We start from the raw sequence: 27,206 nt of genomic DNA, 5'->3' as shown, positions 1-27,206 counted from the left end.
TTAGTAGCTTCTGAAAAGTAGCACTTTCTGAAAGAAAAGCCTTTTATGATTTTATATGTTCACAATGGGCATGTGTTCCATGTAAGGTGTACAGATTCTGCTTTTAGATATGCTAAAGTAGCTGCAGAATACCAATTTTTTCTTCAGGAAGATTTGTTGGTATTTTTAAAATAACTTCTACTTGAATGCTATACGCAGATGGCAATTTTGAGGAAAGAAAAGCAGCATTTGCTTATGGCTTTTTTTGGAATGTCTGCTTCATATACAGTTTTTATCTTAAATAAGAAGGCTATTCAATATTTTGATAATGCAGTCTTTAGTTTTCAGTCATGTGCTCCTTTCTAGAAGCAAACAACTTCTTTTTGAAAACAGAGTACCTGAATCCTATCCTAACATTTCTGAAGCAGCAAATGTGGGGGTTTTTAGATTCAATAATGATACAGTAGAAATATGCAGATTTCCACCTATAATTATGTAGTTTTTCAGGAAGCAGCAGTAGGAGCATGTTTGCCTTATGATGTAGGATGAGATGACTGCAGTGCAGGAAGGGCACAGATTAGCAGCATTTGAACATGGCAGACAGAACAAGGTGTTGATAAGAGGATCCAGTGAGAGTTCAGAGCAAGTGAAGTTACTGGGCTAGCCTATGGTCCATCTAGGAGGAAAAAGCAGGAGCTTCAGGAGTTGGAGCTAGAGACTGGAGACAAAGCTACAACAGATCCATTGTCTGGGAGACAGGACTGAAGACCAGCACAACTATACCACAGCTGAAGCAGGGAAAGAAGGATTGTGCCTGACCTTAGCTGGGGCTCCTGGGCCCCTGGGGAGAAGGTGTGAGAGAAGCCCGAAGTGAGCCTGCTCAGGGAATTACTATTGGGGCATTCAGGGCCCTGAGAAGTTTTTAGGAAAAAAACAATAGATCTATTTGTATACAGGGGTAGTCTCTCACTTAAGAAGTTGTCTGAGATCACCTGCTAAAGACACAGCTGGCCACTGGAAATGGCTCATGTTTCAGATTTCCTATTTAAAGGGAAGAATAATTTAGTCAAGTGTTATTTTCATGTCTGATAGACAAAAATGGGGGAAAGAAATCTTCTATTTTTAGAACATACTGGAAACCTTTTCTTTCATTTAAAATTCTGACCAGCTCAATGTATTTTTAGGCAGTCCTCTACTAGGAGGATGTCATTTCACTGAATTAAGCATTCTTTGATTTCACATTAATTAAATCAGCAAAAAAAAATAAAATTATCTGTGATTTCGTGTGAACATGTAATTTATTCCAATGGGCTGTGGTTGAAATCTTGACACTGTTAAATTCAATGGAATTTTTATTATTGGCTTTCATAGAGCTAACATTTTGTCCTATCCGTTAGATTTCTATGTATTTTTGAAGTTCGACATCAAATACAATGCATCACACAGAGATACAAGTTTGTAAATGTGTTGCAGACTCCAAACTTCGTTTTAACCCTTGTATTTGCAGATCCTCATTAAGTGCTTGGCTGTCCTTCAAGAAATTCCAAGTGCTACTTTGCAGAGGACGCAGGCAGGATGTTATGAAAGTATGCAGCATATGATAGCTTGTACTTCGTTTTATACAGCAAAGGTATGGTGTGTGTTGTTGTGCCTATAGCTTGATTTAAGGTACAGCTCGTGTCATTTAGAGAATAAGAAAAAAAAGTATAGCACACTGGCCTACAGAGTGATATCTTAGAGAAGTGGTATTCTTAAATGGTAAGAATACAGAAATATTTGTTAGTATCTTTCAGTGCATTTTATAGAATGACATTTTGACTTTTTAATAGAATTGAGAACTTTCGTTTGTTCAGAAGATAGGCTGTAACTATTAGTCTGCGACATGAAATCTGAGTTTTATATAATTTGGTTATTTTTACATTTAAGGTACTACTATTTTTAATAAGGCCTATATGTAATATAGAAATTTACAAGTTTATTTACTCCAAATAGGCCATATTTGTAGTTCTAATCAGAATACCATATCTGTCTTACTTGCTAATTAGATACAAGAGACTTTATATTATTCAGTCCCACATGCAGCAGGTACATAAACACCTTGACTTTTAGCAGTAACACATATCTGCAGATTAAATTTACGATTCAGATACCCAATCTGTTTAGTGAGATTAGGAGAAACACAGCAATGGTAGGATTTTTATCTCAGGTATGGAGACATGCTAGATGATAAATGTACCTGCCATGATAAATGTAGGATGCTTTTCTCCAGGTTTGAGTACACCTTGGCTATGAGCTCATACTGAAGCTGAGCTGTGCCTAATGCTTTGAGGGATCCCCCTGTGCTGGTGATCCCTCACCCTGGTTTTTATAGCAGCTGGATCTCTGTGCTCACCTCACAAGACCAAATCAGTACCAAATATCCTTAAAAGTGCACTGCAAGAAGACCCAGTTTTCATTCTTTTCATAGAGATGAGTATTTTAAGCTCCAGTGATGTCATTTTCTTTGTATCAATCAGTTATTTCATGGCTGTGAGGGCAGTGTCAGGGCATGGTGAGGGCTGGGAAGCTGGGAGCCAAGGGCAATGCTGTGGCTGGCAGAGCAGCATCTGGCAGTCAGGTTCAACTGGGGGTGTAAATCATTGGGTGAGTTCGTTGTGATGAGGCTGGTCCGAGCTGAAGCTGGGAAGTCAATACACAGGTCAGGATCAGGTCTAGTGAGGGTAGCTAGGGTCAGACACAGCCCAGCGGTCTATTTCCATAGTGATGGGAGCAGTCTGAGGTCAAGCTTAGGAGTCAGTCCATGGGTCAGATGTCCAGACCAGTGAATGCACTGCCAGGCCCAGGTGTTGCTTGGAGCATGCTGGAGACCAGCATTCCTGTCACACAGGACCTGGCAGGGATGTTAGGCTGAAAGGGAGCTCCTGGCCTGTGGCGGGAGGGCGCAAGTGAAGGCTATCAAGGCCGATAAAGCCTATTAAAAATCTTTAAACCTTGATCTAGTGTTCATTTGTTGCTGGATTCCCCAGTGAAATGGCTGTCTGCTGGTACTGATGATTTTTTTTACCTTGGAGATAGCATTTCAATAGGATAGCATACAGAACAGCAACCAGAATAAGTGCATTGCAAATGCTTCTGATTAATCCATGGTGTATGGTTTTCCGCTGAATTACAGTCATGCCATGTGCTACATTTATCCTGAAATAATCTATATACTTATTTTGTATCCCAGAGGCAAATAACCTAACATTAAGTTATCTTGCACATAGTAGAAGCACTTTGGCCTTTAGAGCTCTATCTAAAGAAGATAAAGCCATATAAAAACATTCCTTATGCTGTTCATTTATAAATATCAGAATTTAAAAAATAAATTTCACCACTTCTTTCACTAATACAGTTGGGATTTTCAAATGTGCACTTGATACCAGAGAAGTAAATGAGGATCATTTAGTTGCCCTTTATATTCTTTGATAGCAGTACTGCCTGAGAACAGGAAGAATGTCAATCACAGCAATAGATACTTCTGTTTAAATCTTTCTATTCTCTGAAGGATAGGTTAAGCAGAAGTAGAAACATAGATGAAATTTCTGCAATTCCAATTATTTTACAAGGCCTATAGTGCTGTTTTTTTTTTATGAAAAGAAACTTAAATATTGAGTAATTAATTTCTATTCATAATATTCATGCATTTTGACAATTATAAGTAGACAATAATGAAACATTACATGTTATGTAAAACAACAACATATAATGGATGATTCTTTAATAGGTACTGCGTTCATGGAAAGAATATGAACTAGCAGTAATTATTGTTAACTACGGGAAAAAGTTACTGAATTGCTCACCAACCTCACTCTGCCTGTCAGGAGCTATGAAAACTGAAGGATCACACTACGACAAAGAATTTAAAGTAATTGCTCTGATTTTTACTCTTTCTTTTAGCCAAATATTGTATTCGGGTTTTTTTGAAGAGTACATTTTTAAAGTTTTTATTTTAGAAGTGATTGTATGGTATAAGAGTTTCCTTGTAGAATTAGAGTTCCAGTTGCAGATTGCAGTGGGAACAGGGTCTCATTGTGTTGGAGAGTGGTTAGCAAATATTGCACAGCCATGAGGGTCCTGCATATATCTAGACAAGCATCCCTAACGGATTTTCACATATAGTTTCTAGGAATGCTTTATTAGATAAAAAAAAAAAAATAAGAAATTGTGTAACTAAAGAAGAGCAAAAATATCCCAAATAATGAAGAAACTTAACCTCTCAGTTTGTATAGCAGCTGCTTGAAACTGAGTCCTAATAAGAGAGTAAATTAACAATTGTGTAGACTGAATAATATTTCCCAGTGTAGGAAGTACTTTCAACCTCTAAGACCTTAATACTTAAATTACAGAGATGCAGGAGGTTGTGAGGATTTCCTGCAACTTGAAATCAGAGTAAAGTGTTGATTCTCCATGCTTTTCTGTCTGATTTTTCTTTAAATAATTTTAGAAGATGTTTTACTGGAGAGGAGATTTGAAAAAGAGAGGAAAGTAGCAATAGTGGGAGATGAAGAAAGGAAGCAATGTGAGCATGAAACTGAGATGTATTAAAGAGAGGGACAAAAAGTCAATTAGCTTACATGGAAGAGTTTCTGTAAGAAAATTTGTAGGATCCAGAATAAAATTTTCTTCCCTGTTTATTGCTGAGTTTGTTAGCTACTCAAAAGTTCATATCAAAAAATTGCAAGGAATCTAAGATCACAGGAACAATTTAATATCTTGAGCCAAGTAGGGCTGACTGAGAAATTACATTCTCACTGAAGTGAAAAAAAAAAAAAAAAGAACTTTCTTTCCAAAGGAAGATTTTAATTTCTGTAGGCAGTAAATAATCCACATAAAATTATTTTTTTTCTGGAAACCAACATATTTTGTCAAACAATCTGTTCAAGTATGTTATCGTAGCATGTGGGACTTCCCTAAAAATCTGTTTGGCGGCAGAGCAACTTCACTTACTCCCTTAGAGATAATCAAGAATGAAGCATGGCCAGTTTTTTGAAGATGTACCAAAAAATTCATGAACGTCTGTTTTATTTCACTTTAAAAGAAAATAAAACAATGCTGATGAATTTATCAGATACAGATTTAGAAGACTTGGGATCTAGACTAAACTCCACTGTTGAACCACTGGTTTTAGTTAGGTAAAAGCTAAGTTTTCATAACTAAGTATTGGTTATTTCAGACCACTTCTGCAAAGACATCCCATTTAGCTGCAATGAAAAAAGCAACAGAAAATCTAAATGCTCTTGAATCACATCTCCTCAAACTGACAAAACCAGGTGGGTGTACTATTAAAACACTTCTTACCTTTTTTTTTTCCTATGGACTTTTCTATGGTTTATTTGTAAAAGTTATTTACTTAAGAAGTACTTTTATTTCGTATACCTTCCATGCTAAAGCAACCAAAATAATAATTTCAGTCATATATATGTGTGGTAGCAATGTGTGTAATGACTTTTTATTACTGTTTTTCATAATTTCTTCCGAAACAGTCATTCTTAGAAAGGAATGGTCATTTTTGTTCTCTTCTTCAAGTATGTACATTTTCTGAATCTGTGTAAATTGGGTTCCGTGTTATTTGTGCTTGTTTTATCTTCCTAAATCAGAAGAAGTAGTGGAAAAGACCATTGCCCATTTATAGCATGTCTTACTGTCCCTATCAGTGGTAGCAGTAATGACCACTGCAGGAAATTTTAGTGGAGAAAAGGCTTACTGAGGAAAGTTAACAGAATTTTTCCTTTTTATGAAGGAATGTATATGTATTGATGCATACTAGCATTTAACTATCTTGTAATTCTCTTGAATTCTGTTAATTGAAAATCACATTGATTACTTAATAAATTATCTTAATAATTATCTTAATAAATATATATAAATATATGAATATATAAAAGTTAAAATATCTTAGAGTCTGGATTAAGCACAAGTATTTTCAGGCTAAAGTTCTGCCAAGGTTAGATAACTTAAAAAGCATGACTTGTAAGGGATATTTGATTAGAACTTAGACCATAAAGCCACTGCTGATCTTTTTTCCATTATATTTACGTGATATTTTGTACTGCTTGGTGCCTGGATAGAATCACAGAATAATTTGGTTTGGAAGGCATTTCTGGAATGTATTTATTCCAACCCCCAGATCAAAACAGGTACAATAAGATCAGGTTGATCTGGGACTTGTTCAGTCAAGTTTTGAATCTCTCTGGAGAAAGGTTTTGTGATTTTTACAGGCAACTTCTGCCTTAGTTGACCACCCTTATGGTTAAAAAGTTTTTCTTTATATCTATTTCAAATTTCCTAATTTCCAGCTTGTGTCTATTGCCTCTTCTGCTATCCATGAGGACAGTCTGTTTCCATGTTCTATATTCCTCCTATTAGGCAGGCATAGACTCCTGTAAGCCTTCTCTACACTAAATAAATCCAGTTCTCTCAGCCACTTCTTGCTTTGTCATAGGCTCTAGTTCTGTAGCATCTTGGTGATCCTTCACTGGACTTACTCCAGTATGTCAGTGTCTTCTACGACAGTGCTCAAAACCAGACAGAGTAATCTAGGTGTGGTCTCACCAGTGCTGAATAGAGCGGAATAGTAATTTCCTCTGACTGGCTGGCTATGCTGTTTTTGATCCAGCTGGTCTTTGCTACAAGGAGATGCTATTGACTCATGTTCTACTTATTGTCCATCATCTCTGTAATGCATTTGTCTTAGAAGAGAAAGAAGAAAAAATCCTGGAATAAGGAGGTTTAAGAGTGACACAAAAATTCCATTCATCTGCGCATTGATCATTTTTTGCTGCTGACATTGATGCTGTCATTCCTGTAGTATAAGTTTCAGAATGAATGAATTCTGTTAGTTGAAAATTATATTGATAACTTAATAAAATGACGTTCCATTCTTACTTAACAGAAACTGAAATTAATGGCTTGATCAGTTAGAGAAGAACACATTTTCAGTTAAGTGGCAAATACTTGACAGTTGAAGTCTGCTCTGTTCTGAAATAGCATATTTGTCAATAAGTTTTGGGATACAAATTGGAGAAGAGTCTTTTGCTGAGGCTGTGCAAAACAAAATTACAAAGCTTACAGCAGCCCTTACAAATATGTATAAGTGATTTCGGACAATGTGCAGGGCATGATGTTAAAAATATTGTGGAAAAAAATTGTTATAGGAAATCCTTAAAAGTGGATCAACATTTAGCATTCCATTGGTGATTGTCTACAAGAAAAATGGAAAAGAGCTGCATCTGCCTCTTTCATGAGAAACTGAAAAAAACCCCAAACTATTTTATACACAGTGCAATTTAAATTCTGAAATGTCAAATGTTTTCCCATGTAAAAAAATTTGCAAGGTATTATTGTTTGTGAAAACACTCATTTGAGGCAATATATTTTTGAACTTGTCAAATAGGACAGAGTACTAACAAAAGGTGTGACTTGTCCTAAAACAAAGATTTTAAGAGATATCTCCTTGTCCTGCTGACTGTCATGCTTAACTGTACATCATTTGCATTCAACAGACTTCAACTGACTGCTGCCACTGAAGAGTGTAGTTATTGATCCACTATCACAACTGGTTGTTTCAGAGTGCATTTTTAACCTTGCTTTTTCCAGGGACTAGCTGCATTGATCTTTACCACCCACAGAACTTGCCTAGGACAATTTTTAGGTCATGTTTCTTTATTAAGGCAAAATATCAGCTAGGACATGTAACATCATTCTGGTGCTTATCAGCTGGTAACACTGCTGTGTTTAACTCTTTGAAGCTGGAATCCAAGTTATTGTTCTCCTATATAATATATATATTATTTGTGTCTATATGTTGTATATATTATTTGCATCTATATCTACTATATTATTTATAGAATAGAATTACATTTGTATACATACATTTATATAAATATTTAGGTGAAGAAAAAAAATATTCCTTTGCCTACTCATGCTATCTGTATGCCAAGCATGTATGTAAGCACTAGCCACTCATAGCATCATGTTCAGTTCATGCTGTGTAGCTTTAAATACATTTTGGACATGTCCTCACTGCACATCCTTTGTTAGACTTTTGTTAGACCCCTGATCATTAGTCTAGTACCTAGTTCATCAGTCACATCCATAAGCTCTTCATTATTTAAGTGACATGGCTCCTTATGTTAAAATTAAAAGCATTTGAATTTCTCTCTGGATGACAGTGAGATATTTAAAAGCAAAGTGTGCTAAAGAAGGATTTTCAGAGCCTTCATTTGCTATTCCAGGTAGAGCTTTCATTGCACATTTTCACTGCTTGTCATAATGGATTTAATTTGGTTATTGATATAGCTCATGGATTGCAGCTTACAGGAAAGGAAGATCCTCTGTTACTCCACCCTGTAATTTCATGTTGGACATCAACAAGGGCTTATCAAGAAGGTAGGATAATTGGTGTATGCTTTATTTGTAAAGGCTTCTTTACTTCAGAAACTTGCCAGTAAAGCTATCTAATTCTTGCTTGGAATAAGCTCTTTGAAACTCTCTTTTGATTTTGTTCTCAAATATACAAAATCAAGTAAAACAAAGCTTAAAAAATTCTTATGTAGGCACATTTAGAAGTGTTTGAAATACTTGCAACAAATTATTTTAGATGCTGATGTTACTTATATAAAATATTAATATATTAAATAATTAGAACAACTTTAATTTTCTAATAACCTTAAGAATGAGCTCATTTTAAAAGAAGTAGCAAATTTCAAAGATTCTGTTTTGTGGAATTTTTTTTTAAATTGAAATGCCACAAGAAATTATGTTACTGCAAGAGGAATTCACAAAAATCCGAGTACACTTATATTTTTGAAATAGGATTTAAAATTCTGGTATGTGGACTTTGCTACTGTCTTATGTTTAATACCAGTGCTCAAAATCACAGTGGTATTTTACAGCCTAGCCTGTAATATTAGTGTAGTTTTCAGATAGCATAAATACTTGTTATTTCTTGATGGTAAAAAATTTGAAGACAGCCAAACAGTAAAAGCAGTTTCCAAACAATGACAAAGCTGCCTGAAATCTAGCAGCTCCGCTGCTGCAATGAGATCTATGTGATGCTCGAATATTAATGTGACTGTCACTGAGAAGGGCAACCTAAGTGAATAGGATGCAGTTACTTTGTTATACTTGCTTTATTTTTTTCTTCAGGGTTTCAGGCATATGTACAATTAGGTATTGTTGTATTTTTGCACTACATACTGCATGGTACAAAAGTAGTTCCCAACCTGGTTTCTCAGTTCCTAGAATTTTTTCATTATAAGAGTGTAAATAGAATAAACTTTTGATTCTGGTTGCCCACTCACAGTAAGTATTTAACAACTACTACTGTGTATCATGACCTGATTTTAGTATCAGTATGCCTCTTCATCAGCGTGCAATGTGATATAAATGTGTGCTTTGAAACTGTAATTATAGCTGAATTCAGAAACCTCAACAGCGTAAGTACAAAACCTGTGTTAATTATTTGTTACTTTATTGCAGTGATAAAATTCAGAAACAGTTCACGTTTTCTTGAGTTCTTTGTTCAAGTTTTGCATAAAATCCTGAACGAAGAGAAGTTTCAGTGTGTTCTGGAATGGGCAGAAGATGTGGAAGTGTACTTGAAAAGGTAGATCTCTTATAGTACTAGTGAAAACTGTTACTTAGGTTCACCAGTGTCACAGTTATAGCAGAAACTGTAAACTATACCTGGTAGAAGACCCATCTGGAGCTATTTCCATGGCTCTTAGTCTTCAGAAGTTCCATGAGCAGCAAGGATTATATACCGGCAGAAAATACTGTACTGTGACCTCATCGTACATGGAGACTTCGCCCATGGCTGTGTTTGCTTGAAAGTCTTTTCTACCACCAGTGATTTCCAGGATTTTCCTTTTCAGAGACACCAGTTAGTAATATGTCCATTTGCAATATTATTATGAGGCAGAAGGTTAAGTTAGTATGCCTGGTTAAATCAAAAGCAAACTGATCAGGGCCTACTGCAGTGTCTAAAAAAACCTTCTATACTGAAAAGATAAGTGGAACCAAATTGTAGACACTTACCTAAAAGGATCCCAAAGAAATTTAACTATAACTGTAAAAACTACACGCCAGTATTTCTAAACTTTGAAAGGCAAATAATGAAAAGGAGACATAGGTAACCAGAACTGCTGTTACAGGAGACCAAAAAAATTGGACATGAAGAAGTTCTTTGAAGAATTCCAGAGTAGATTTTGTGTAATGAAGAAAACTGTTATGTTTTACTAGGAGATGGGAAGGTGAGATAGTTGTTACCTGTAAATTCAGACTTCTGAAATACACATTGAAAATGAGCACTTCCTATTTTCTGAAGGTGTAATAGGAAAGAAAACCTGCTGAATTTAAAACTCCCAATGAAATAGAGATTGCATATGCCCTACCTATTCCCAAAGATAACCTGTTAACTATGAAAGGAGTTTATCATGATGGTGATGATGATCAAGATATTATTTGTTTGTCAGGAGGAACGACCAACTTCTCTGTGTCAATGGAGTTTCAACACAAGGAAAAGGTTCTCCGAAAGACACTGAAGTGAGTTAGTGTTTCAGAAAGTGAGCTTTATTTTCAAGGAGTCACGTCTTTACTGAACAACAATACCATAAGCATTAAAATAAATTTTTAAACACTGTCTCATAAAAATCTCAGCAAGAGACAAAGAGTCATAGAATCATGAATGCTTTGGGTTGGAAGGGACCTTAAAGGTCATCTAGTTCCAGCCCCCCTGCCACAGTCAGGGACACCTTCCACTAGACCAGGTAGCTCCAAGCCCTGTCCAACCTGGCTTTGAATGCTTCCAGGGATGGGGCAGCCACAACTTCTGTGGCCAACCTGTGCCAGTGTCTCACTCACAGGGAAGAATTTTTTTCCTAATACCTAATCTAAATCTCCCCTTGTTCAGTTTAGTGCCATTGTACTATCCCTACTTTGTAAAAAGTCCCACATGCATAATTATTATTAAGTTGGGATACAAACTGTAATCCTCAGCTCACCTCTGCACTCCTAAAACCAGGAAGAAAATTTGGCGTGCGATTTATTTTAAAGACAACTATGAGGAATTTGAGATGTGTCAGAGTAATGCATTCCAAAAATCAATGAAAACTTGCCTTTCCTCAGCTGCCATTAAAAACTCAATGTATTAATAAGAAATGCCTTGGGTACTGTCACATTAAGAAAAGGAGGCCAGTTCAGTTTATACAATATGTTGTCCTTACACTTTCTTATGAGTAGTTGTTCATGATTAACTCTTTGTGCAGATATTCTAATTGCACAATAAAGGGTTATGTTCAGAACTATTTTAATATCTTTTGCTTTTATTGGAAAGAATAATCTTAATGGATTTGTATTGTTTTGGAGGAAGAGCTTTCTCACTTATAACCCTCTAGTAATGCTGTAATACTGCTAGCATCTGAAATAGATTAGGGAAAATGTTTTCTGTCTCATTTTTTGTATTGCAAAGTTTTACTATTTATAATAATAGAAAAAGAACTACCATTTTTGAGATGAAAAACACTGGCGTATGAAAGAAAGAACCTGGGGACCTGGTTGTCTTCTTAGTATCAGGCATTTGACATCCCCCAGAAAAATTGTAAAGTTTACTGGAATGTTAAATATTTCTTTTGCTGTCTTATTTTGGCAAATATCTCAAAGAAACCAGGAGAATCAACTTTGAAGAAACCAGGAAAAAAACCTTTGAGTCCTACTCAAAAAGGAGAGACCCTTAGACAGTATTTCATGAAACATCCAAGCATAGAGAAATCTCCAGAAGCACAAAGGTAAATGAGCATATGTTGTCAGGTTTATATACAGAACCAAAATACTTTGGCCGCGATTTAGTTTACAATCAAGTGTCTATTATGAAACTTTTTTCTATCAAAGGGATGAATTTGTGCACAGTCCATTTACTTTTCTGTTTTAATTTGGTATAAAATTGGCTTCCACTCAAGAGAACAAAATCAGTCTTATTTCTAATTAAGAGAATAACTGTTGAAGATTTTGAAGTTTTTCTCTTCATAATCAAAGACTTTATTTCAGTTGTGTTAGTTTGAGCATGTTGATTCATCATGGTGGAAAAGCTGTGTCAATCTGTGTACTGCAATGCTTTTCAAACTGTGTTAGGGGGTCTTCTCTGTTAGATAGTTTACAAAGAATGTTTATTTCTTCCTGATGCTCAGGTAATTTCAGAGTGATTTTTGCCGTGCTTTTGCTAGTCTTTTTGGTTTATCTGTTCTGTAACTTCAGAAAACTGTTTCTTGATAGAAACAAATGAAAATTCATGTCTTCTTTTGGCGGATAATTATATATATTTGGTTAACTCGCTAATAATGGTACCTTCTGACCTAAATGAATTTATCATATTCATTACCTGGTGCTTTGGTTACTTATGTTTCCAGCGTTTAACAAGTGGAAAACTAGAAATACCTGAATACATGCAATCGCATAGCTGGTTCTGGAAGTGTTTGTATAAGGAACCTCAAAAAAGTCTTCCATATACTATTTTCTAAATGTAGAATCATAGAATCAACGGGGTTGGAAAGGACCTTTAAGATCATCAAGTCCAACCATTACCCCAGAACTGCCAAGACCACCACTAAACCATAACACTGAGGGATCATATCCATTCTGTGAGATATTCTGGAGCACCCCAGAATATTCAAACTGTACTGAATACTAAAGATTTACCTAAACAGTCAATTTTTCCTTGTCGACAGAAAAAAACACCTTAACATCACTTTCATGGCTTCCAGTGAAATGGGATGTTTAATTTATCCTGGGCTTTTTGTCTTTTCAGCTACTCTTTCATATCCTACATAATAACATTGCTGTATAATATATGGTATACTTTCTGCCCACATTTTAAAGGTGGAAAACAGGCAACAAAAAATAATTTAGATTGTTTAAGGTATCAGCTTACAGTTCATAAAAAACTAAAAATGAGATCTGATTTGACTTTAGCATGGTATGTGTGCCAAGTAATACAGAATTGCTTGATCTAGCAATGAAACATAAAATAATCTGTCTGCAAATTAAAGCCAGGCATCCAAGTCTGAAATAAAATGTTTTCTTCACATTGAGGGTGATTAGTTGCCAAAACACAGCAATAAAAATAATGATCCAAATTTATAGTGTAATAGTAGAATGGCCATCTCCTGAATAGACTGAAACACATTGTATTTGTTATAATAATCTGTGTGGATGATTCAGGTACAAATAACTTCAAACACAGACCTGAACTTTTTCTAAGTACTAAGTCAAACATCTCATTGAAGTTGGTAAAATTTAAGATAGGATTTAGTGTGTTATAAATGCGCTTACAATAGGGAAAGCACAATTTCTTTTCTTGACTGCAGAAAATATACTTTTACTAGAAATATGTCTTATTCTTCTGAGTGAATGCAAGTCTGTGGAGATGCAGTGGGATACTTCTGTGTATGTTTACCATAATTTTCTTTTCTAGAGCTTCAAGAAAACACAGGTTCATATTTTGTTACTTCATATACTTTGGTTTAGGAAATGCAAGAAAGAGTTGCAAAAAGCAGCTCGTCACACCTTAGTGGTACTGCTGAAACCAATTGTGAGTAATTACTTAGAAAAAAAGAAGTTTCGTCACATGTGTCTTGAAGAGATGCCCTGGAGGTCTCAGATGAATATCTATCTGGCAGTTGCACACTACAGTTTATTTAAAAAAAATCTGGAAGAGCAATGCAACATTGGAATTTTTGGTTCACAGCATCTGGACAGGTATATATTGCTGCATTATCATTGATTGCTATTAATATAGTTTATTGTGTTATTGTAATTAATGCAAACAGATATGAATTACAGTCAGTTTATCATATGAACAGTTCATCTTTCCAATGCAAACTGATTTAATATGTAACAAATTTTGGCCAGTGACACACACATCTTTGATTGCTCACTTGATTGGTCGCCTGAAAGTTCTGAAATATAATATACGGTGCTATTTTTTGGTTACTTGTAACTTTTGACCACCGTTCATTATTTGTCACTCCTAAAGCTGCTAAAACATAATCAAAACTCACGTTTGAGAAACTGAATTTATTGTATGCATACTGAAATTAATTTTGATATTATATCTGGGGTTTTTATTGTACTTTCTTATATTTCTCCCATTCTGCAGTTACAGTATTTTGGATCCTGAAATATTCTCATTAAATAATTGTGGCACGATAGTGGTGGGAGAAGCTGTAGAGAACAGCATAACACCAACTCCTTCTGTAATTATAGAGTCAGGAATGACCAAAGAACAAATTGGTAAGAACTTTTAATGGGTGCATAACTGGAATTAGTTTCAACTTTCTCTTATTTTCTGTCTTAGCCCCTATCATTAATTCTCCACATCAACTTTGGAAAAATACTCATACCAATTTAAAGAGAAGATGTTTCTGAATTTCGGAAGTGCCCCTTCTATTTTATCTTTTTGGCATACCTAACATAAACCAAGTCATAGTCACTAATGGGTCATTTATAATAACTCTGAGCATTGTTTATTGTATTATTTGCTTTTAATCTAGTATTTATTCTTTATCCTATACTTTAGTAATGAGTTTATAACTTCTAATAAATTAATGATATTAGCTTTTGGTTTGCAGAAGCCATGCTACCTAGACCTATTAAATTGATAATATTCCAGGTTATTCTAAATGCAGTGATAATTTTTATAAGTTTCTATGGCTGTTAATTGGTCTATAGCTTCCTTTAGATTTTCTAACAGGTCAATAATTTCTTGGGTCATTCAGGCTTTCTTAAAATTATAGGCTGATGTTTATTTATTATCTCTCAAATTTTAAGTAGAATAGTTTAGGTTTTCTTCTCTACTGCTTGCTCCTTAATGTTCTCCTGTGGTGGAGGCTACCTCAGGATCAACTTTTTGTCTTCTACCACTTGTACTTCAGTTTTCTGTCTTTCACATTTGTCTGTTCTATTATCCCAGCTATTTTCAGTAACATCCTTTGAGGTTTCAACAGGAGGCAACAGGCTCCTGTTTGTGGGAACTGTGAAATGTAAGACTTTCATTACCTTAGATGTTGGTGATGCAGGTAGTCTGCCTAGCCACCATAAATTCAAGAAGAAATCTCAGGCCCTCGTCCTTTTAATAGCACCTCAGGGAATTCATTCTTGCCATAGTTGTAGAGAGCAAAATTCTCCTATCGTTCCTTGTAGGATTTCCTTAGGTAGGAATCAATCCTCCTCTTTGCAGTTTCCAAGGAGGCATGACAAAAACTAGCAGTTGCATTTACTTGCTCTCTTTGCAACAGCTGGCTTCTAGTTATACTCTTTTATCTTTATGGTTGCAAGTCACTGAGAAGAGTCACAGAAAGCTGCTGAAAACTACTTAAAACCCTGTGCACTACCACCTGGCTTTTGCAGCAATTCTGAATGAATTAATTTCATGAAGAGTTTAGTTTGCCATCGAGTCAAATACTTTAGTTTGTAATTAGCTTCTTTGTAAAGATATTACTGTATGCCATTACCACGAACTTTTGTGTTTCCTCTTGGAAGATATTTGGTTTGAATGAAATTATGAAGCAATTCTACACAGACCACAGAATTTGATAGAAATCTTCCTTTCTTTCTTACTTCTCCTTTTAAGAGGTCTCTGTTTCAGAAAGATTCTTGGCAGCTTGCCACATGGTGATTTCTTCCTAAAACTTAACTTCCATGAGGGTTGCGTTTTCCTTTGAGGCTGAAAATTATTTGGTACACATTATTATTTTGCTCAAAGTATTTTTTATCTCTGCTTCTCTCACTGCTTAAGTAAAAGCATCTTATATTTTAAATATCATAACCTTATAAATATGATAACCTTAACATTGGCATTTCCTAACATGTAAGTATTTAGCCACCATAGAAACATCCTAGCTGGCTGATAATATTTTCTTTTTTTGAGAACTTTAACTTGGTTTTAACCATTAAACTTTTTGCTTTCAGGTAGAGATAAATCTTTTAAGCCCAGCATTAAAATAAGTGGAACAAATACTCCTCAAACTCAAACCACAGATACAGAAACATCTGTCTCTTGTTCCCCCAGAGAATGCAACCAGTTCCTGACAAATACCATTTTATTGGAGCATTTTGCAAAAATCTTTTTGCATTTAAAAAAAGCAGTGGTAAGATGTGCTTTCTTATTAAACATTTTACTTAGTAATAAGCATTGCATTACAATACTTACTATTTTCTATGCTAAAACCCCCCCACACTTCAGAAGCTTAAAAAAAGCTTCAGTGGGAAAAAGCAAGGATTTCTCATCTTCTGCAAAACATCCGAGTACAATGTGTGAAAAGTCAGGCATATCCCCTGTCATCATGTGTATTTCTATCCAACATATAATAATTCATATAAATGTTGTGGGTTTTTTTATTTATTTACTCTTTTTAACTTTCTTTCGCGTGTTTATTAAATCTTTTTGAAAGTACTTGCAGACTTACCCTTCCCTTTACAGGTCTTTTTACAGGTCCCTTTACAGTGAATGCCTCAGTAGCATATACAGGGATTGAAAGGAAATACTGACTACTCTTGCCACATACTTTTCTAAAACTGAGTAAAAACAAATGCATATGTGGTGTGAATTAATTCTAATTTTTCATTCTCATACCAAAAGCAACAATTAGATTCAGTTATAAATTAATGCTACTATGAAAAATTTCAAATTAAGGTTCTATAATGCTTTATATAAACTGAAATATTGAATGATCTGTTATTAAGAAAGATCCATAGACTGTAATTTTGAAAGATTATTTATTCCTAAACTTCTCAATAAAAGAATGAAGATTTACATTTCTGTATTTCCAAAGTATATTTTGAATGCTACACACAGGTTCTTGCTCACCGTGGTGGCCACTGGACATTGCTTCAAAATGCTTGTCGTGAACTTTGGAACTATACTCAAGAATTACAGTTCATTGCTAACCCTTTACATTCCCAAATGGATACATTTCCCATTACCAGAGATTTCCTTAGGAACACCATCTGGTTCCCTTTTTATTTGGCATCAGACATGATCATTGATATGATAACTGAACTACAAGCAAGCACGTCTCTTAAGGTAAAAAATATTTTTATTGAGACAAGTATACTCTTTATTGTCACATCTTCAGTGGAGACACTTCTTTCTCTTGCATTATATTCTGGTATCTCCAAGTTATTCTCTGTAACAAGTTTTTAGAGGATTATAGTATTTTCTAATCTTTATAATTTGATTCTGCCCTTTTACTCTGCTGTTGTGAGACCCCACTTGGAGTACTGCGTGCAATTCTGGTGTCCTGAACATGAGAAGGACACGGAGTTGTTGGAACAATTCCAGAGGAGGGCCACAAGGATGACCAGGGGGCTGGAGCATCTCCTATATGAAGACAGGCTGAGGAAGTTGGGGCTGTTCAGCCTGGAGAAGAGAAGCTGAGTGGAGACCTCATAGCAGCCTTCCAGTATCTGAAGGGGGCCTACAGGGATGCCAGAGAGGGAGTCTTCATCAGGGATTGTCACTGTCATGGCTTGACTTCGTGGACGAAGATTTGGGAAGGGCTTTACCCACACTTACTACAAGCACACTGATGACTAAAAAGGCCAATGTGGGATAGGCAAATCCAGCTGCAAAAAGCCAAACAGAAGGTCTCTTGGGTGGCATAGGCGGGGCGTGATTCTTTCTACGTTGTCTTTTCTCCTTGAGACTAGTTCCGCATGTGTTCTCAAAGGAGACAACGGCATTATGTATGGTGTGTCTCCATGTCTCCCAATTGGAGGCCAAGGTGGACCACTGTTGGTAGTCAATATGGCCAAGGCTAAGGTATTGTTTCATGGAGTCCTTATATCTCTTCTTTGGGGCACTTCTCTTGCAGCAACCAGTGGCAAGTTCACCATAAAACACAATCTTAGGGAGGCAGTGATCCTTCATCCTAGAGACGTGCCCTGCCCAGCGCAGCTGCAATTTCAGCAATATAGCTTCGATACTGGTGACCCCTGCCTGTTTAAGCCCAGTAATATTTGATGCATAGTCAGTCCAATGAATGTTTAGAATTGTACCGAGGCAGCACTGATGAAAGCATTCGAGGAGTCGCAGGTGATAATGGTAGATAACCCATGATTCAGACCCATATAAAAGAGGTTAATGGGTTTAAACTTAAACAGGGAAAGTTCAGGTTAGATGTAAGGAAGAAGTTCTTTACTGTGGTGAGGCACTGGAATAGGTTACCCAAGGACATGGTGAATACTCCATCCCTGGCAGTGTTCAAGGCCAGGTTGGATGGGGCTTTGAGCAACCTGGTCTAGTGGAAAGTGTCCCTGCCCATGGCAGGGGGATTAGAACTAGATTGTCTTAAGGTCCTTTTCAACCCTAACTATTATACGATTCTACAATTTGTCTTAAAAACAAATTTGAAAATAACACGTAGAATAATATTTCTTTCCTGTAGATTGTGGATCCTGAAGGAGACTTCTGCATTCCCAGTTGTTTAGGAGGTATTATGGATGAAAATGGCGGTTCTGATCTCCATCCACAGTCTCCCCTGGATGATGTGAATGTGGTTGACTTGAAATGGATATGTAATCTGATTCTTAAAACAATAGAATTATTATATAAAATGAAGAAGTGGGAAGCACTGGTACACATAGCTGTACAATTCAATGTACTTACACAGTAAGTCACACCAACTCTAATAAAACCTAAGAAGAAACACTATATAGTTAAATATAACCATTTCTTTGCTTAATTACTATACTTTTTTTTTTCAGTGAGAGATACACAGAACAAGTGAGTCCACTGCTGGTGTATGCTCAGAGGCAGCTGCTGGAAAGGATACAGCAGTTCAGTGGCTTGAACAGCCATGAACCCAATTTCATAAAATATCTCTCTAATAATGCAGATAAGGTGAACCACAGATTTATTTTTTGGGTGCTGACTCAATATAAAATAAATGTGGAGAAGTACTTTCACTGATTAGATTAACATGGTTTTCATAATGTTCGCAAATAGTAAATTATAATAAATTAATGGACATAATTGATTGAAGTGCATGAAAAGGCTTATATGACATGATTCCAGCAGCAGCAAAGGTCTAGACTTGGTGACCCAGGGAACATTTCTTCATACATAATGTACCTGTTTCGTATTATGAGCCTAAATCTAATTTTATGTTTGTTCTTAACACCACTCTTAACCTGAAAACTTTTATTTGGATATTGAGAAATCTTTGTGAGTAATTAAAATGAAATACAAAGAGATTGCTTGTGTCTGCATTGGAACATTGCTCTTAGAGACCAAAGTTAATCAACCCGAATACTGACAATACCAATAAAAAATGTGAAAAACATGATCACCAGCAGAAAACCCTGAAGCTGCTCAGCAAGTTCCTCTCATTAAAAACTATGGCTCTATGTATTTAGTGACATTGCCATTTAGAATTTTTAAATGGAATTAGCGATTAAATATTAGGATTTTTGGTTTGTGGGTGGTTTTTGTGTTTGGTTTTTTTATATATAATTTTTTTATCCTAAGGTTTATTTCTAAAAGGTTTTGCTGAAGTCAGTTGCATGGTTGAGATTTTTAATATGTTTCTATTACTAATATAAACACAGGACTTGAAGGAGAAGGGGGAGAAAGTGGATTTGAAATTCCAAACAGGTTTGTTCTGAACAGGAACATGGGGTTCAGCAGCCACTGCCTTACTTAGGGACAGCCCACTGCTGCCCAGGAACTCAGAAAGCGGTCCTGGCTTGCGAAGGGCAGCTGATGGGCTCTGTCTTGTCTCTCTTTAAGGCTGTTTCCTGATGACTTCTTTCAGGCCGTGCCATTCAGAACATAGTCACTGTCTAAAAAAAGAGGGCAGTGTGACAAACTGCCACACACCACTGTAATCTGAGCAATGTGGTGGAAGAGTATTCAAGGTTTTGAAAGACAATTTATAAAGACTACCATTTGTTAATAGTAATAAGGATTGTTCAAAAAAGACGTCAAGTTAGAAATTCGGAGGGTATGGCTAAATTTCCATAATGCAGTGCCATTCAGAGAGCCTAAAACTAGCTCTGAATTGGCTCTTCTGCCTCTGAAGTGATGTAGCTACATTAGCAAAATAAAATGTCTCTGCTGGATTAGCCCTTTATAGAAGTTTGCTTATCTGACAGGGTTAGTCTGCTGCTGTTACTTGCATAAAGCTGTTTATATATCCCTATGCAGCGTTACATTGTACTTCACAGGCAGAGTGCTCTTCAGGCATACTTACACTGGCAGGTTCCTTGCAAGCATGCATTTATCCAGACAAAGAAAGGCAGAATATTTGCTGAACATCAACGAATTGCTCATGATTTTTTCAAGTACCAAATAAGATACAAGTTTAATACAGAAACATCTAAATATTTATGGATTATATCTAATGTTTAGGTGTTCTGAATGTTTCACCTCTTAGTGACAAGAGTACTAGTTATGGGTCATTGATGTCTTTGTAAATTAGTCCTCTTTTTTCATGACTGGCTATTTAGATACTTAACTTTAAGCACCAGACTTTGATTTTCCGAATGTTATTCAATTATCATGTAACAAAACTTGCTTTTTAGATGAATTGCAGAAACTACATAGGGCAGAAAATACTGCTGCCTGTTGCCAATTCTGCTAGTGAACAGATTTTTCCTGGATGCTTTTTCTACCCTGAGATGAAAAATGACTATGCAGGTCAGAGCACATTTCAGTATCATGAATTCTCTTTTCTTCTAAACCCTTACTTTTTTTTTTTCATACTGGATATTTTTGTTTTGGTTTGAGTTTGGCTTTTTTTTTTCTCTTTATCATAGATCTTGCACTGCTACTATAATCTGTCTCTTTTAATAGAAACTCAGTCTTCTCTTCAAATTATTATTACTGATATTTTGGGTGGGTAGTAATGTTGTTAAGACCTTTCCAACTATATTCAGACTGTATCTGAAAACAGAGAAGAGCAGTTGTCATCCAAAAGCCAGTTGACTTAGAGTATGCTGAGGGAGCTTGGTGGTCTTGGTTCAGTTTTCCACTGGTATTGTTGGCTATCCAGCAATATATCCAGAAGTTAACCGAACCTCCACTGTTATAGTAGAATCAATATAAAAACTGAAGTGAACTGTAAGGTAGCAAAACACCTCTATTACCAACAGTTGTTTACAGTCAGAATTAAGATGTTATAGTAGTTAATGGAAGTTCATAAAGCATAGTTCCTCCTATCACAGATATATCGATGCATTGAACACAAGGGTTTGTGTCAAATTCAGCTGAGGAATATTGTGAAAAAGTAGATAATGCTGCGTGTAAGAAAGTAGGTAATATTATGCAGTCAGTGGAGAGAGCATGCCAACTCACGGGTTTGGTACATAGGAACTATGGTATTGTGGTGAATAGGATCAGCAGTTGCACTGAAAGTCTTTTTCCCAGCCTTCAGAAACCAGAATTCAAAGCGGAGAGCTGAGCTTAGGCATGCCCAGTGCAAATGGAATTCAAGGAATATAGATATCACATGACAAGTAAAATGTAACACTGAAAAACATATAAATGCTCAGAAGTGTACCTGTTAATACCTTTGCTTTAATTCATAATCCAACAGGTAACAAAGGTGACAATTATATTAATATATTTTAGGTTTTTTGAAGATCTGAAATTGTTCAAATATATGTGTTCCAGGGTGATTTCTTAAAAATTATGTTTATGTAATGCAGAATTGTTCTCTGTATTAATTCCTTTTAGTGAGTACAGCGAAAGCCCTAGTTTCTGTACCTCTTGATGTGAACGATACACTGAAATGTTTTAGAGAAAGTCTACAAAAAGCTAACTATCACAGCAGAGCACTGAGACACAGCAGAAAACTACTTTCATTATTTCTTGCATACACACAAGGTAAGTTATTTATTGAAGTGTTTCTCACTTAATAAAGTGTATATGCAGTTCAAATAACAAAGAGTGAAAGGAATAGATTTTTTTAAATTCAAGTTTTAGTTGTTATTGACAATCCGGAAAAAACAATATAAAGTTATATATGAAGTTCTGTAAGCACACAGGCTCTGAGTCTGATTTCCTATGATTTGTGTCTAATGGCTGGATAATAAAATTTTTTCATGCAGCTATGTCATTTGTCTGTGAGAACCAAACCTCTGTCAGAGGACTGACTGGCAGATCTTACCAAGTTTATTTTTTCTAACGGAGTTCATATATTTATTTGGTTGCACTGACCAATGAGTTACATCCAGTGAGTTTAATCAGGAGACACACAGAGAGAAAAATAGCATAGGAAACCAGATAAAACCAGGATACACAGGAAATGCATATTTTTTTTAAGTAATGTGGTATAGAAAATAGTATGTTCCTTTTCCTAACTTACCATAAAAATCACTTTTCTGCTCTAGAAAAACCTGGAAGAGCAATCAGCAGTAAAATCTCTTCAAGGAAAAGGCTGGAATTTGATGCAGGAGCTGAAGTGATGTATCTACCAACACCATGTGACCTTTCTCAAGAAAAATTTCATTTTTCCAGTAGGGTTGAGAGTAAACCAATACCACACACACATCTTTCACTAATTATCACTTCCTATGAACAAACAATTGGTAATTTTTTCCCTGAATTTCTTTTTACAGCTGAGAGGTAATATCATGCTGCCTATCTTATTCCAGTGTTATTTTCCTCTGTCACATAGCTGTAACTATCTGAAAGCTGGTTTCCAAAATACACAGCCTTGTTTCTGTCGATTCAGGAAACATGCATTAGATTCTAAACAAGCCACTACCTGGTTCATAACCTCTAGAGTTATCTCATTTTACGGAAAAGCATTACTTCAGTGATGTTGTACTGATTAATACCAAAATTAAAAATCTGCTGTAATGTTTACCGATTTCATTTTAATTCCATGATAGGTTTTTGGTTTTGTTGTAGTTTGGTTTTGTTGTGGTTTTGGATTTGTTTTTTGTTTGGTTTTTTGTGGGTTTTATTTTGCTGTTTGTTTGTTTGTTTTTCTCTAGCAAACAGACCTTTCAGATTCTGTGCATTTGAATATGAGATCTAGTTGCTTGGCTTCCATCTTACATTCTAGTATGCCTTTACTCATATGGTTACAGCTCAACACTATTACCTTTTTTGCTGTATGACAAAATAGGTGAAGTGTAGCAGGTCAATAGATGCTGTAAGTGGTTTCATTTGATGTAAGGGATCCAGGAATGAGCCAGACAGTGCTACTATGCTGTATGCAGGCAGTGTGGTTTAGCAGGGCCAGTGGTCTGCTTCCCAATTTATTTCTTGGAGATGAAGAAATTTAAGGGATCTGAAAAAAAAAAAAACCCAACCAAAATACAAAAGCTTAGGTAAACAGGTCCGTATATACATCCTACTCTTGCTTTTAAAGTTAGTAGAAATAAGAAATTGTATATTTGAAGGCAAATATATAAGCATAATAAACCTTTCAAAAATATTCATGCACTGAATTAAATCTGAATGCATGTCTGCTTCTCATGCAACATTTGTTCAAAATTTAGTAACTGATTTAATGATGTGATGTTATTTTTTTTTTTCTAATTGGTTAAAAATAAATAACAGGCATCCTTGAAATAAACAAACAAAGAGACCTTAAGGTTCAGGCTCTACACGAACTTGGAAATCTTCACTTTTATGTTGGAAACAAAAAGTACGTATTTATTGAATCAAAAAAGAGCATAGTTTTGTTATCTTTTAATTGGCCTTCATATACCCTTCAACTGTTTTGTAAGTTCTTGTGCTGTCCTTAAGTCCATATAACTTTTCTCACCTAACTCACTATTAACTATGTATTGAGAGGCTCTGTTTTTTTCTAGAATTGTTTATAATTCTTATCTACCTAATTACAATTAAGCAAAAATTAAGCATCTCAGTGTTTTTTTAAGAAGTAATATCTGTTGCTTGACAATTTCATTTTAGTTTAAGTCCCAGTAAGTCTGCTGACCAGGAATGATATCTCTTTGTACTGTGGAAAATATATTTCAGGTTTTGACCTAATCAGAATTAGTTATATCTCAGGCAATAAAGGTAAAATGAAGCAAATCTTATCTGCCACTTTGGAAAATGTCAGCAATATGATGAGAATGTTTTTCATATGTTACAGAGCTGCTTTTAAATATTGGTGTCAAGCCCTTGATGAAACACTCAACATTGCTGATGCTCTTAGCAACTGGCAAGAGTTATGTTTTCCAAAAAATGCTACAGACTGCTTTACAGATGGAAGATTGACTGATATTAGTCAGAAATTTCTTTCTCAGGCTGGAATTTGGGGATGTTTACATGCAGCAGTTTTAGTGGCTAAGATAGCTCAGTAAGTATTTTATCTGTATATATATTTCTTTCATATTTTAAACAAATTACTCATCCAGGACATTGTGCAACTTGAACTTAATTTAAAAACACTAAGAAGTTGCTATAAAAAAGACTTCTCAAAAGCAGAGGAATTTTTCCTTTCAGGAAGAAAGTTTCTCTTTTGGATAACATTGCGTGTTCCCTTTTCTTGAATGCTCATCTTTGATCCTAATTGCAGCTGTATATTATATGGAGAGATCACTGAAATAAAACAAAATGATAAAAAGTCAGAAGTGCAAGGATTTTACAGTCATATTGATTTTCAATCAAAATATCACATCTCCCAAGTCATTGCACATATTAAATATTAATCTATCTTGAGGGCAGATTTACTGCCTAAAGTACTCATTTTCTGGTGAATTACAACTAAATGAAATTTGAATTACTGTATTAAAGTCTACCATCCATGCATATTTTTGTCCAGTACTCCTTGACTGCTGGTAAAACACTATGGATGTACAATACAGAAATGTACAAAATATAAAATTTAGAAATATCTAAGCCAGCTCTAAATGACCTTAGAAGTGTTATACCCATGAAAAGGCAGAGCTTCAACTGAGTAAACTGTCTTACCTGAGAAGCAGGTCATATTAATAACACTGTGAAATATCTGTGAGCCAAGGGAGCTTTGAAAGCATTAGCATCTAGACAACTCCCTTTGCATAGGTATGTCTTTGGTTAGATGCTTCTTTCTTTGCATGGCATGACTGAGCACAAGTCTACAGAACAGGCAGTTGTTTTCCAATATCAAAACCATCTAGACTGTGTTGGTATTATTATATGAGATAAAAAGGAGTTTGAATAATTTATATTGATATTTCATATTCCTTATTCATCTTTTGCATTCATATTTCTTATTATTTGTTGTACTTCAGGTATATAGCAACATCAAAGATAAGCTTAAGAACCAAATACTGCTATTTTTCTGCTGTACTTTTTAAGGTAAGAATACAATTTCAGTTGATGAATTGCTTCTAAAATTTAAATCTCAGTAACACTCTATTAAAATATTTCTCTTTTTCATTTTGGTTGAGAAGGAAAACTGGGGACCAGAGGTAGTTGACAATTTATGCACATTAGATGTATTTATTCTCTGTTTTTTAATATTATTCCTGTATTATAGCCTAAAGATTATCACTTCAATGAAAGGCTAGTGTCTAAGAGAAATAATAAAATACTGGAAAATGAAGATGGCTAAAATATTTGGCAGTCAAATATATTTTTGTTCTCTTGAAGCGTTCTGCTCAGGAAGAGCTGGATGGCATCCACAATAGCAGAGTGCTCTCTGTCACAAATAAATTTTCAATCAGGAGAACAGCCTCTTTAGAAAAAGAAGTTTTTAAATCTTTTTTTAGCATTAAAAATATTGTTTTGCAATACTAAAATCTCATGTCTATTAGAAGTGTGCTCTAAAAATAGAGGATAGTCAAAATGATTCAGTTTCATTTTCAAAGAATATAAGATTATTAAAGTTGTTTGTGAGCTATCAGAAGCCAAACTCTTGAAAGGAAGTTTGAAGACACCGGTATCAAAAGTGATACAGGAAAAAGAACTGCAAGTATTCTGCCAGTCTTCTGCCAGTCATACTCCACTGGGATCAATGCTTACTCATCCCAGTGCAGCAGCAGGAAGTTAATTGGCTTTTTCCAGAACAAACCAATGTCATTTTCTAAGCATCTTGTGCCAGCCATGGCTGTGGATGTATGACCTGTGCTAGGCCACGTTTAAAACCTTGCTAAATTCAGCAAAGGGAGAACAAGTTGAAGAAAAAAAGGTAAAGGAGAATTTTTACTAGCTTCTAGCACTGTAATTGATGGTGATATAAAGCTGAATGATTTTTATTCCTCATTTTGACAGAAATAGTAGTAAGCATTTGTTCCAGTCATGTAGCGGTAGAAATAATTGTGACTTGACTGAAGCGGGTTTGATATTAATTGGGATAGGAGCAGTTGCAGGGTGAGTGTCTTGAAAAATATAATAAATTACTGTCACTGTACCTTGCGAAGATGAAGGCCATAATTTGTTCCTTGATTTAGAAAGATTTTATAGCCTTATTTTTCCACCTCTTGTACAGGATTTAGGCTTGTTAGTATCTTAGCCCTGACTATGTAGATGCACTTTTCTCTAGCATATCATTGCTAATTACAAGCTAAACACAATTGGGAAGGAATATCCAATATCAGAGACAATGTCAGCACTCCTCCCTTTTTAAAGTAGGAACATTGAAGTTACTCCCTTAAAGTCCTGAGGAGTACTTGCTGAGGATTATTTTTCCTGGTTATTTTTCTACACCTGGATTAGTTTTTTTCTTTTGCTTGTTCTATGAAATACTGTCCTTAGCCTATTTACAGCCTGTTTTTTTCCCTCCATCAAGTTCACACATAAAGCCCTTTTTTCTAAAAAGATTTTTCACGGTTTTGTCTGCAAACAACTGAATACTTACGACATTGACAAAGTTTCATTTATGAAATAATTTGAGTCTCAAGGATTGGACTTCTATAGTGTTTCAGTAATGCCTATACATCTTTTCACAATTAGTTAATCATTATTACTTTCAGACCTTGTTTAGAGCTTCTCTTCCACATCCAACATCTGACTGTGACTTTGCACAGTATGAAACAAATATGCTTATTCCTGGTATTGACTTGTTCTCCGATCGCTACAGAGGTGATATCTCTACTGTGGTTGCAAGCCTGAATTTCCTTATGTTTGAACTACATTGTGCAAAACAAAATTTAATCGTAAGTATTGTTTTTACACTCTGGAAATGAATTTTGAAACATCAAGTCTTTCTTTTTTTTTGGTGTACTTATTAGTACTTATTAGATAA

The 27,206-nt window shown here is 35.3% G+C and overlaps 1 protein-coding gene across 4 annotated transcripts in view; it reads left to right on the top strand.

The window, feature by feature from the left end:
- Positions 1-27,206, top strand: part of CFAP54 (cilia and flagella associated protein 54) — a 114,520-nt gene that overhangs the window by 49,005 nt on the left and 38,309 nt on the right. For all 4 annotated transcript variants that reach the window (XM_061454558.1, XM_061454557.1, XM_061454555.1 and 1 more), the window contains 20 exons: positions 1,487-1,609; positions 3,746-3,886; positions 5,195-5,291; positions 8,320-8,409; positions 9,502-9,628; positions 10,497-10,566; positions 11,683-11,807; positions 13,543-13,773; positions 14,174-14,307; positions 15,985-16,163; positions 16,871-17,098; positions 18,462-18,685; positions 18,781-18,916; positions 20,599-20,713; positions 21,752-21,901; positions 22,408-22,605; positions 23,588-23,675; positions 24,129-24,335; positions 25,252-25,318; positions 26,935-27,117. In XM_061454558.1, the coding sequence (XP_061310542.1) occupies positions 1,487-1,609; positions 3,746-3,886; positions 5,195-5,291; positions 8,320-8,409; positions 9,502-9,628; positions 10,497-10,566; positions 11,683-11,807; positions 13,543-13,773; positions 14,174-14,307; positions 15,985-16,163; positions 16,871-17,098; positions 18,462-18,685; positions 18,781-18,916; positions 20,599-20,713; positions 21,752-21,901; positions 22,408-22,605; positions 23,588-23,675; positions 24,129-24,335; positions 25,252-25,318; positions 26,935-27,117 (2,913 nt within the window). The remainder of the gene's footprint in view (positions 1-1,486; positions 1,610-3,745; positions 3,887-5,194; positions 5,292-8,319; positions 8,410-9,501; positions 9,629-10,496; positions 10,567-11,682; positions 11,808-13,542; positions 13,774-14,173; positions 14,308-15,984; positions 16,164-16,870; positions 17,099-18,461; positions 18,686-18,780; positions 18,917-20,598; positions 20,714-21,751; positions 21,902-22,407; positions 22,606-23,587; positions 23,676-24,128; positions 24,336-25,251; positions 25,319-26,934; positions 27,118-27,206) is intronic.

This window comes from Pezoporus flaviventris, unplaced genomic scaffold (genome assembly GCF_033815535.1).
Source record: "Pezoporus flaviventris isolate CSIRO_AGI_PZ_B2104156 unplaced genomic scaffold, CSIRO_AGI_Pfla_v1 ptg000016l, whole genome shotgun sequence".
NCBI classification, from domain to species: domain Eukaryota; kingdom Metazoa; phylum Chordata; class Aves; order Psittaciformes; family Psittacidae; genus Pezoporus; species Pezoporus flaviventris.
Note: the sequence above shows the minus strand (reverse complement) of the source record. Positions and strands in the feature narration are given on the sequence as shown.